We start from the raw sequence: 12,513 nt of genomic DNA on the forward strand, positions 1-12,513 counted from the left end.
CTGAGAAGACAATAGTCGAATTGAAGCTTGATCGCTATCGCCAGATTGAAGCTTGATCGCCATCGCCATCGCCATAGTCTCCTCTATGGCGGCTCCGACGCACATACAGGTTGGTAATGGCTCCTTTGGCCCTCCCGGTGTCGTCGTAGAGACACAATAGAAGAACCGCCACTCTTAATTTGATAATCGAATGACGGTTGCGAAGTTGGGTGGTCCGACTTAACCTTCGGCTATGGCAGCTTTCCAGGCGAAGCAGGCTATGCATGGCCAATCCGAGGGTGGCAATGGTGAGGGGAGGGTGTTGCAATCACTTCCTGTTACTCAGATCGAGGATCGTCGACATTCTGATTTCCCGGAGTCAATTGCAATAGTGGGGGTTCCGGCCAGTTGTGGAGCCTACCAATGTTTGTGACGATGGTGGGGGTAAAATAGGAAATGATAACTTTAGGCTATTCCTGAGAACTCAGGAATAGCCTAATACCCCGGGGGGGGGGGGGGGGATCTATATTCCCCTTGCAAGGGGAATATGTCATTCCATTCCTAGGAATATGTCATTCCATTCCCGAGAATAGAAGTTTTTACCAAACAAAGGAATATGTCTATTACTGGGAATGTTATTCCATTCCAAGCCTATTCCCCGAACCAAACGTGCCATTAGTGCTTCTTATAAACAAAATTGTAATATACAATCATTTGTGTGTGTGTGTGTGTGTGTGTGTGTGTGTGTGTGTGTGTGTGTGTGTGTGTGTGTGTGTGTATATATATATATATATATATATATATATATATATATATATATATATATATATATATAGAAGAACAATCATATAGGAACTCATCTTTAGGTAGGAACCTAGGAACCAATCTAAGCCCTTTATTTTTATTAATCTACGATTCATGTTTAATTATTTGGTTAAATGTTTTTTTTATCGTTGATTAAAGTATATTTTGGGCTAGCAGGGGTATTTTTGAAACTTCAGATATTGTTACACGTGGAAGGTGAGGTTTTTTTCGCTAGGTCTTTGCATTCGATCTGTACTAGATTGTTGTAGTTGGACTCCCTCACTCCCAAACTACACCGAATTGTTGTTGCTTTCTCACGACACCCACTCTGTTTTCTCTCCACGCCAGTCTGTTTTCTCTCGTCTCTGCTCTAGCCATCCGTCTTAGATGGCCGGTGGTGATGGAACGAACCCCAAATGTCCTCGCCCGTCGACAACGTCGTCCGCCGCTTGAGGTGGGGTTTTTTTTTTTAAAGTTTCAATTTCCTTAGCTATCAGCATGTCTATTTTAATACTATACGAGGTTTAGAGTTGTTTGATTTTGCAAGTTGCATTCCGGTTTAGGTTTTGACTGGCACTGTTGGCGTTCGTCGTTCTTCTTTTTTCCTTCTATGTGTTTTTTTTTTTGTTTTTTGTTTTGTTTTGTTTTGTTTTTGTTTTTTGAGTTATGCTACATTTTTGTTAATTTGATTTTGTTGTGGACTTATTTTTGATTTGTTATTTGGGTTTATTGTTAGTGGTGTTGGTTCTTTGGTTGTGCTTGTGGTCGAAAACTATAGTGACTGTTACTATATATATTGTAGTGGGTATGTGGGGGATGGTTGAGTTTTTTTGCACAGCTGTGTTGTGAACTTGTTTAGGGTTGTAATTTTACACTGTTCATTGTTCCATATAGGGGTAGGGTTTTAGGTTATAGTTTATTGGGATGTGCCTTTTAACACAGTTGGGTGTGCACCTTGGTTGAGGTTTATAAAGTTGTTTCCTTCCTGTGTGTTTCAGTGTGTTGGTTGGTGTATAGTTTTTGGCGTGTGTATGTTAGTGGTGCTGTGTGTGCACATGTGGAATGTTTGTCTATTATGTTGTTTATTAAACAAAATGTGCATTAGCTATGTGCTCCTTAGTAATCCTGTGTGTGCACTTCGGGTGTATAATTTCACCTTTGTGTATGCTCCTTGTTAGATGTGCAAATTTGCCCTTTTGTGTATGTTAGGTTTGTTTCTATACCCGTGGTTCCCCCCGCTGGTACATGTGAAGGGGTGTGGCGGGTAGTTGTCCACCCACCCGCTGGTACGTTGTGCTTTGGCCTCCGTTTTGTTGAACCATTGTACAATTGTGTGTCTCCTTTGATGTTTCGTACGTCTAGAACGGTGTCCTAAGATTATGAGTCTTGAATCATCATTAAGATCCAACTTTGTGATTCGTTGGATTAATGTGAAGTCTTTGATGTTCGTTTGAACCGTTATGCCTATTCTATTGATTTGCATGCTAGTTACGATGTTGTTGGTACTAGTATGTGCTTGTTCATTCGTTCTCGATGAAGATTGGTAACTTGTGTTCACCAATCATTGTGATCTTTGGATTGAAGCCTACTGTTATTGTGATATTGCCTTGAATGTTCCTTTCGTATCTCTTCGTGAAGTCTTTCGATTGAATCCCTTGATGTGATCTCGTACATATGGTGTACACGCTTGATTGGTCTTGATTGGGCTATTGATGAGCTTCAATCCTCTATGTCAATGACTATGCGATTGTTATGAGATTGGTGGTATTGAGCTTTGCTCACTTGATTGGTGGGATACTATCGCGTGAAGTATTATGATATTATTAACGACATTGTGTATGTCTATGAGATCGGTGGTAATTGTTTGGCGGGATGATTGGTTGGGATCAATGGCTCCATGAGGGATAAGGTTGGACTTGATGTATAGGTTGGCACTTGGAGGTACAGGTTGGAACTGAGATAAGGTTGACATATTGACATAAGGTTGGAACTTGTCATTGATTGCGATCCTTGACTTTCATTTGCTATGAGCATGTATTGATGTTATCCTTCATGTTATGATGTTACCTTGATTGATATTGATGATCATATGTTGTTGATGATTCCATTGTTCTTATCGTTGTGTTGATCTCTTGACTTATCGTATGATGGTCGGTTGATTGAGAGTGTTCCATGATGAGTCTTATGATGTTTCTATTCCTCGTTTTAAAAGACTATATATTATGTACTCCAAGTCTCAAATGATTTTCTTATATCTATACTATATGTATTCAACAAGTAGTGGTGGATTACTTAGCATTATTCGCTAACGGGTGCAACCATTTATGTTTTTCAGGTATTGAGTAGACCATTGAGAGCGCGCTAGATGAAGACGTAGTTAGCGTAGCTTTCCTTATCCTTAGTTTGGACTTGTGGCCTGAGAGCCTTAGACTCGTGAATTGCTAACTTATTGGATTTTGATAATTAGTATTTGGTTCTAGCCTGTGCATCTATGGAATAGATAGATGTGGCATAACACTCCTATACTTATCTGTTAGCTTCTGCTCAGTTTTAATTTAATGGTTAGATTGCCTTACTTCTTAAGCTTTAAATTGTTGCCTAAAATCGGGGGTGTTACAGCAGCGCTTAGGCGGCTTAAATCAAATAACACATCCAAATAAATGAAATAATGGTAATTCATAAGTCATAACATCAAAACAATATTACAAATTAAAAATACTCAAATATGAAATACTCAAATACTTCAATCATCCAAAGATTCAAAGTATCAAACTAGTCTACATGTGTATAAATGTCATATTATATATATGTATGCATATATGTGTGTGTGTGTGTGTGTCTATATATATATATATATATATATATATATATATATATATATATATATATATATATACACACACACACACACATAATGAAAAAAAATTAGCAAGGTCGAGCTGATCGGGTTAACTCGGCTAAGTTAGACGTTAGGCGGCTGCCTAGGTGGCCAAGTCGGTCGAGTTAGGCGCTAGGATGACGCCTAGGCGGTTGGTCGCCTAGGAGAGCGCCTAGGGGGAAAATCGTCACGGTCTAGGCGCACCTAGCGCCTAGGCTGATTTTTACAACAGTGTCCAAAACTGATCAACTCAAAGTGAAAAAAAAAAACTAATAGGAAACCCTCACTTAGAGTTAAAACTTATAACTTTAAGATTAAAATATAAGATTTTAACGTATATTTCGCTTATAACTCTAAAAGTTAATTCAGATTTTATTAATATTTCACTTTTGATCCCTTATTGGAACGCTCCTAGGCGTTTCAAACTAGGAAATTTAAAAGTAGTTCACAACAGGCCAAAGAGAATTGTCACTACTGTATAGTAAGAACAAATTTGGAGAGGATGAAAGGATGCAATTAGAGAGGGTTTAGGGTTAAACATGATCGAGTGAACAAATGAATGAATTAAGAAATAGTCATTAGTAGATATCTTGGGATTAGGACAAGAAGGGGGAGTTGGGAAGGACATGTGGAAATGATGAGAAACATCACATTCAGTCTCATTCACCCTTTCCCTTTCCCTTTCCCTTTAGCATTGGCAATCCCACAGCACAACCATGACTTTTCCTGCACCTATATCACACCAATCTTTGCTTTCAATTCCCACCATTTTCTTTCCCCTATCACTCACCCAACCATGTAAAATATTTATAACTTTTTCTCTTTTTTGCATAATAATAAATTACATTTTAGTTCATAAGTTATAGCTTAGCAATGATTTTTGTTCTTATGCATTCACATATATTGGCTTCAAGGATTAAATGATGTTGTGTCTATGCTCCTTGTCGTTTTAGTAACAGTTAGAGGTGCCAGTACCAAAAAGGTACGTTATAAGACAAGTGAGTGAAGCATGATTTTTGTACTTAAAGGATACGAGTTCGATTATTACCCAACATTTTCTTAGTCAAGCCCGCCACACAGGATCTTCCTATATGATTTACTTGTACTGTGTAGTTTGTGTCTAGAATCTATTACATATGAGTTCAGCTTTCAACTTAGTTGAGACCGACAAAAAACACAATTTTAAAACCCAAATTATATGTGCACGCAAAACAATTAAAATACACATATGCAATTTCATTAATGGTTAACAATGATTTATGTGCAATTTTAATTTTAAAAACTTGTTTTCCCAAATGCATTGACAATATTTGGGACTAGCTAGAGTGACTTTGATTTGAATCCTGGGAGTTTTTGTTAGACATAGGCTCTGTTTGGCAAACCTAGCTGAAAAGCTATAAGCTAGGAGCTGATAGTTAAAAAGGAGCTGAAAGCTGAAAAGCTATAAGCTCAGAGTTGAAAATTGAAGAGCTGTTAAGCTAGCTGTTATGATTGAAAGTGTTTGGTAAAATTAGCTTTTTGATAAGCTGATAAATGTAAAAAAGACTAAAAAGGACATCTTCATAAAATTTAAATTAGTTTGTTTACATATTAAAATTTAACATTTCATCTTCCAAAAAAAGTAAACACTTTTTAAAATAAAACTATTAGCATGATCATGATCTAGCATCTCATAATGAAGTAGCAATATTGTTGCGAATCTCCTTCATCTCCATAGGTGTGACTTAAATTTTCGTTGATGGAGATATTACTACTCGAATTCTTCCGAATATAATTATGTAGTGCAAATGTGGCCATAATAACATCAATTTGGGTCTCCTTACTAAACTGCGGCATTTTAGCAAGTATCTTCCATCTCTTATTCAATATTCCAAACGATCTCTCAATACAACTTCGAAGAGAAGAATGTGCACGATTGAATGCTTCTTGAGCATTAGTTGGCCGCTTTTGTTCAAATTGAGATTGAAGCCATATTGCTAATTTAAAAATAACATTAATAATAATAATAATAATAATAATAATAATAATAATAATAATAATAATAATAATAATAATAATAATAATAATAAGCTAAAGTTTCAACATAATTATTTAGCAGGAAGGGATTGACGTGAAAGTTGGGATAGTGGAAGAGAAAGGGTTTAATTCATAAGGTTAAAATATGTCATTACTTTAAAATAATAAGGGTAAAGATGAAAAAAAAAAAAATTAGGAAGCTAGTAGCTTATTTTGAAACGCTACTTAAAGTAGCGTTCCAAAATAAGCTCTAATTTTAAGCTAGGAGCTTATTTTGAAAACATTACCAAACAGAGCTTATAGTTATTAGTAGCTTAAAATTAGCTATAAACTCCTAGCTTAGCGTTGCCAAACAGAGCCAAAATGGTGAAAATTTGTTACATTGCTGAGCTATGTCGGATCAGGCACCAATAGTAATTGTCACACATCTCAATGTGATTGACCATTCTCAACTTCTTGTAAGAGTTTTTTAAAAGTTTTTATGGATTTTTTGGTGAAATGAAAGAGAGAATGCTAGAGAAAAAAAAAAAAAAGTTAGTAAAATTTAGAATTTTTTTTTTGTTTTTGTTTTTTTTTTTTGTTTTAATTTAGTGAGATTTATGAAAAAAATATATATATAATAACAATAGAAAAGTAATGATGGTGTGATTCTTGTGTATCGGTAACTGAGCGCATTAAGAATAATCGCCAACTGGCTTTTTTTAAAAAAAAAATTTTGTTTTTTTTTTTTTTGACAAAACTCCAGCCGTTAATACAACTGTCGGATCGAGTTGTACGTTTTACTGCATTTTTATTTTCTTTTACAGTATAGATTTTCATATTTGAATTTTTTTTACCAATTCACAACAGCTCATAAAAATTTATGTTTCAATAACAATAATACTAATAAAGAAGCCATCATATGAAAGAGTAGAATTCTTGGAATTAAGATTCTTTTACTTTTTACTCTAGCAATGTAGCATGGTGGGCATTTGGGGTCTATATAATATAGGTTAGTTCATTGCCGTCATTTTGTTTGAGAATAGTACAACATTCTACTCAACCATTTCTTTCATTTCCTATTGATTTGACAAAATAAATAAATAAATAAAATAAAATAAAATACAAAACCTACATGGGCCCGAGGCCATTTTGTAACGGACCTTAGCTTTCAATTAAATATGTGAATCAATTATTTATGAACTAATTTCATTTCTGGTCTCATGATTTTTGAGATCTTGTCATTTTTTGTGCATAATTTTATTTTTTTTTTTTAATTTTAGTGCCTAAATTTTAAAATTGTACACTAAAAATGATAAACTTTAAAAATTATGAGACGAAAAATGAAATTAATTAATTCATTAACATTTTAAGGGTATATTATGTAAATTCTTACGTTTTAATTATTCCATACGGACCTTAGGTCTTTGCTTTCATTTAAATATGTCAACCAATTATTTATTTATTAACATTTTAAGTGTATACTATTTAAATTCTTACATTTTAATTATTTTTTTTTGAATGCTACTAGCTCTATTAGAGTTAATAACGCCTCCACTGAGGCTCGAACTTATAACCTTCTAAATGGAAGTCCAACCCGGATACCATTAGAACACATAGTCCTGGTACATTTTAATTATTTAATTATTCTATACTAACTATATTATTTTAATCTTTTAACTTTTTGCTATTGTAATATACCCTCCTAATTTTTAAAAACCCTCCTAATTTTTAAAAAATCTACTTTTTTAGTTACTAAAGCAACAAACTATTAAACATGGGTATTTTAATAATTGAGTATTTTAATAATTTGTCTTCTTTTTTATATATATTTTTAATAATCTCTTCAGTTTTAATATTTTATTTACAAAATAGATAACTTGATTTTAACATGTTTGTATAGGAAAAAAAAAATATGAATGATGTACCACATATAAAGAGGAAAAATGTCGTCAATTTTTTGTTTGCTAATAAAATATCAAAACTAGCTAAAGAGGTTATAAAGGAGAAAAAATATAATAAATTACTATAATACTAATGTACTAAATAAATTTTAATGTGGTTGAAGAGTTTTGAATGATCTAAAATTGTAACTTTTTTTTTTTGAAAATATTCGGAGGTATATATTACAATGACAAAAAGTTAAGAATTAAAACAAATAGTATAAAACACTTAAGCGACTAAAAATGTGATTTCTTTATACAAAATAAATTTCTTACCTAGGAGAATTCAAATTGACTCGGAATAAACTCAAATTGTTAATTAATCATACTCAAAATAATGTCTATAAATAAATAATTTTATACCCTTTTTTCGACATTGCATTTCTTTCCCTCAATCTACTAAATAGGAACTAATTGAGTTGTCTGGTCCGTGCAAGCTTCAATTTTACATTCCTTTTTATTCTTCTATTTTTCTAAAAACTCTGTCAGATCAGGATGCGAGACCTTTAAGATTGGGATTTAATCTTTTGGGTGAAGATTCATGATGAGTATACCTTGGGATTAGGTACTTGCCCAAAATGTAATAGTCAAACCTCGATCACCTCCAGTTCATATCTTCTAGGTTTGTACAAAAATAATAGATGCAGCAGCCATGCAGGAAGGAAGATTATAATGTGAAAGAACATCTCCCCACTGCGGCTCTGATCTGCCTCTTCATCTGACATATCATATACTTCAATTCCTCTCAAATTTCTGTCATTTGAAATTTCCCACCAAGAAATTTTTGACAACACCGATGCTAATGCTATTACCCTATTATTACGCGCTAAATACAGTTGGCCCTTAATTGGCAGGTTAAAACAGTTTAATTTCTTTTTTTTTTTTCTTTTTTGCTTTTTAAGCAATATTTTGGATTTAAACTTTATGGATAAATTAATAAATATTAAAAAAGTTGTTCATATGATCATTGATTCTATCAAAATTTGAGTTTAAAAATTTGAGCAATGATCATATCTAGTTGAAACTAAGATTTGTTTACACCATATGTAGAGTGATCTATTTTATAATTAAAAAGGAATAAGAGTAAAATTGGTCATCGAATTACACAAGTAAATATAATTAGGCTATTGAACGCAAAAAAAAAAAAATACAATTGAATCCATGAACAACGCAAAATGATGCAATTGAACGCAAAAGCAACTTACTTATCGTAAGTGGAGGTTATTTTATTAAAATATTATTTTTTATTTATTAACTAATTTAAAAAAAAAAAAAAAAAAAAAAACCAACGCCTTCGTCTCCAGGCTGCCAGACGAAGAATGGGTCTTCGTATTCTTCGTCTCCGGCCTGGAGACGAAGAGGTCCTTCGCCTCCAGGTTGTCGGAGACGAAGGCTTTTATATATATATATATATATATATATATATATATATATATATATATATATATATATATATATTGTTATTTTGATCTTTTAATTATTTTAAATAATCCAATTTGAGTTGTTGATTATAAAATGAATATATATGGTCCGTTATTATCCTCTCAGTTGTAGATATATCCTTTAATTATAAGGCAAACACATTTAGTCCATCAATAATATCCTCTTCTGTAGTATATATGTTTATTTCACTTACGACACAACACAAATCCCTATTTCAATCGAATGGTAAGAAATTTTGTTACTCTACTATTGATCAAACAATAATGAATGAGAGAGAAAAAAAATATTATTACCAAGTGACTCTACTGTGATACTGTCTCATGGATTGTTATCCATGAGACATATTCGGTCAAGATAAAAATGTCATACTTAAAACTATTACATTTTTTCTAATAAACATTTTAGTTATGCTTAGTATTACATTTTCACGTATAATTATGAAATTTTTATCCCTCTTTTGAGTTGGGAGGAATAGTACGGGAATGGCGATTCATACATAGTAGGCCCCTAGAACGCTATCCGAATCTCCCCCACCCATCCTACGAACAAAGATTCGTGAGACGGTCATACAAAAATTTTTGCCATTGTTACCCAGGCCAGAAGTGTAATTTTATTTTATTTTATATTTTTAAGTGCAGTTTAATCAATAAATATTTTTGATAGACACATTCTTGTTTTATTGTTACTTTCTTTAAACGACTGAATAGGTCAAATGCTTCAATTTCACAAGCAGACCGAATATCCCATTGATCCAAAAATTGCCCGCAATTTGCGTTCAAATATCAAGACTTTTTTTCTTAAATCTACACATCAGTTATTTATTTATTTTTCCCCTGTTCAAATGAAGTTGATTTAGTTAGAACAAGACACCGTTGGAAAGAATAATAATTTGTCACAAATTTTCATTGATAATGATATTGCCTTAAATAAGTAGAATAACTTCATTAATTGACAATTTATAAACTAATGGATTTTGAGTGATGAGAAAGACCTTCTCCTCGCAAAAGGTTGAATTCTCAATCTCAAGAGTCTCCCGTACTCCAACCCAATGTAAATTACGGGGTGACTCAATAGTTCAGAACCAGCAGAAGAGATCTGCCTACTTTGGAGATAATTCTCACACTGTCACCGTCGATGTTTGAACCTTGGTTTTTTTCCTAAATACTGTCTACTAAACCATTGAGCTAAACCAGTGTGGACATGGCGAGAAAAACCTGCCACCACTACTAGAGAGTATGCAATAAGTAAATCTTGCCTTGCTGGCAAACAATCACAAGGAGGTAAACCAATAAATTAATTGATTTCACACAAAGATGTAGCATAATTATAATTAATCTTACCATTAAAGTTGGAAGAATTGATAACATAGTACCCTGTATTACTAATATATATATATATATATATATATATATATATATATATAATATTTATATACATACATAATGATCACCCAATTAGTGGGGTGAAAACAGAGGAAATGTAACCTGGTAATACTAATAATACGACCGCAGACTACAAGTCTCCCAAGATAATTAATTCTCAAGTATCAGATTATGAATTGCAGGTTGTAATCTGCAGATTTCAGAGAACTGATAGAAATTGGCTATGGAGTCTCAGAAGAAGAATGGGTTAAGATTAGCAAAATGTGGGTGGGTGGGTGGGTGGGAGAAGAATGATTAAATCATGGGCTGTGATGATGGAATGACAGAGCAAAGCTCAATGGACCCATAATCAAGAAGCTCCTCAATCATCTGTTCAATGTGGTCATCTTCAAGAGGCTTTATGAATTGCGTTGTTGTGTTTCCAATTCCTCCGCCCACGGCGGCGGCCGCCGCCGTCTGCGGTGGCTGCTGCTTGTCCGGGGGCGACCAGACGGCCAAATTTGCGGCAATGGCGGCGGGGATAGGGGGGTTGTGTGAAACCGGCGGCGCCGCCATTCGTTGAGGGTGGTGTTGGATTTGAGGTGATGATGTTTTGGCCATTTGGAGAGAGGCCATATAGCATCTGTGCAATTTGGCTGTTAAGGTTGCCGAGAGTAGCTTGGACGAGGATGTCTGCGGCATGTTTGGGTTGTAGGGGAAGTTGGTTCTTGCCCTTGGACCACACATTAGCCTTGCTGCTTCGTCGTAGGCTCTTGCAGCATCCTCTGCTGTCTCAAATGTCCCTAGCCAAATTCTCGTTTTCCTGCAAACCAAACACTTCATTAATGACAGCTACTATGTAGTATGATGACACTTTTGTTACCATTAACCCCTATTAACGCCAATTATTATGTAATCTGATGACACACACTTCTGTTACCATTTCAATTGGCTGGTCACAGAATCGAACCATTACCTTGTAAAGACTGGTGAGCGTTTCAAAATCCAAAACTACACCTAATGTACACACGAATATGTTAAACAGTAGTTCTGAAGTCTGAACTAAACTAAAAGTTATTGTAACTTACAATAACGGGTGACGGATTTCAGACACCCAGGAACCCCAATGCCTTTGTCGGACGCCGCGATAACGTTGTTGTGGTCGTGCCATTGTGGAATACTAATGCAAAGTGCAAAAATGGGAGGTGGGTTTTGGGAGTTGTATGCTTTAATTTCTTGTTTGTGTTGAGGGGAAGTGAAGTGGCTCAAGGAGAGAGGGTTAAGGCAAGGAGGGAATGAGGGGTTTAAGTAGTTGGCTCCATTGAGAGGGACATGCGGTAAAAAATGTCAATTTTCTCCCCATTGCCATCTTGGTCTGCTCTGTCAACCAAAAAACTTAACAATGGGCCCCACCTAGGGTTGTGTTGTTTGGGGGGTGGGGATGGGGGTATCTTGGACCTTCTTTTGTTTGTTTCTCTATCATTAATTATATTTCCTAGTTGGCTTGTTATGACTTAAAATATGTTACAAGAATAAAGATATTTGAGAAACAGACCAAATTCAAGTAATGTGACTATAATAATAACTTTTGTTGCAATAAAATCCCAATCTATTGGTTTTCTTGAATTTTCCTAAAGAATTTTAAAGTCAGTCCCATACCATGTGAAGAGAAATCATACCTCAATCAACATTTCTATATAGTCCAATAAAGAATACCTATTATAATCTAATAACAACTTAGGGTATTTAGTCCAATTATAGTTGTCGCATGTTAGGATTGAATTATATAGATAGAATGATTAAAATAAATAATTAAATACATTTAATTTTGTTTCTTAAGGTATGAATCCTTGAAAGCAAGAAGCAAATTAAACTAATACATTATTTTTAAGTATTAACATCTTTTAATCATTTCCATATGGAATTGTAAAGAAATAAATTCAAGTTAGTCTTTTTGGTTTGAACTAGTCAGTTTTGGACAACCTAGGTTGGTTTACATCATTATAGTTCTTTGCCGATTAACGTAACAAGGCAAGATTGGTCCAATGTATACCTTAGGTGGTGATTGCGTATTTCTCTTGTCACTCAAAACTATTAGGACTCTATTATT

General features: G+C 34.1%; 1 protein-coding gene across 1 annotated transcript; it reads right to left on the bottom strand.

Moving 5' to 3' along the window:
* Positions 1 to 10,456: 10,456 nt before the first annotated feature.
* Positions 10,457 to 11,684, bottom strand: LOC109172224 (ethylene-responsive transcription factor ERF003-like). Its single transcript, XM_019321372.1, has 2 exons — positions 11,492 to 11,684; positions 10,457 to 11,226 (listed from the first exon to the last, which is right to left on the bottom strand). The coding sequence occupies exons 1-2, from the start codon at positions 11,572 to 11,574 to the stop codon at positions 10,719 to 10,721; spliced, it is 591 nt and encodes a 196-aa protein (XP_019176917.1). The 5' UTR covers positions 11,575 to 11,684; the 3' UTR covers positions 10,457 to 10,718.
* Between the last annotated feature and the right edge of the window lie 829 nt (positions 11,685 to 12,513).

This window comes from Ipomoea nil, unplaced genomic scaffold, assembly GCF_001879475.1.
Source record: "Ipomoea nil cultivar Tokyo-kokei standard unplaced genomic scaffold, Asagao_1.1 scaffold0415, whole genome shotgun sequence".
Lineage (NCBI taxonomy): Eukaryota > Viridiplantae > Streptophyta > Magnoliopsida > Solanales > Convolvulaceae > Ipomoea > Ipomoea nil.

What these genes read in the sequence shown, in the direction of transcription:
- LOC109172224 (XM_019321372.1), bottom strand. Translation starts at nt 11,574, where the DNA reads ATGGCACGACCACAACAACGTTATCGCGGCGTCCGACAAAGGCATTGG. An exon ending in GAAATCCGTCACCCGTTATT is followed by an intron (nt 11,227 to 11,491) that starts GTAAGTTACAAT and finishes TTTGGTTTGCAG; the next exon opens with GAAAACGAGAATTTGGCTAG.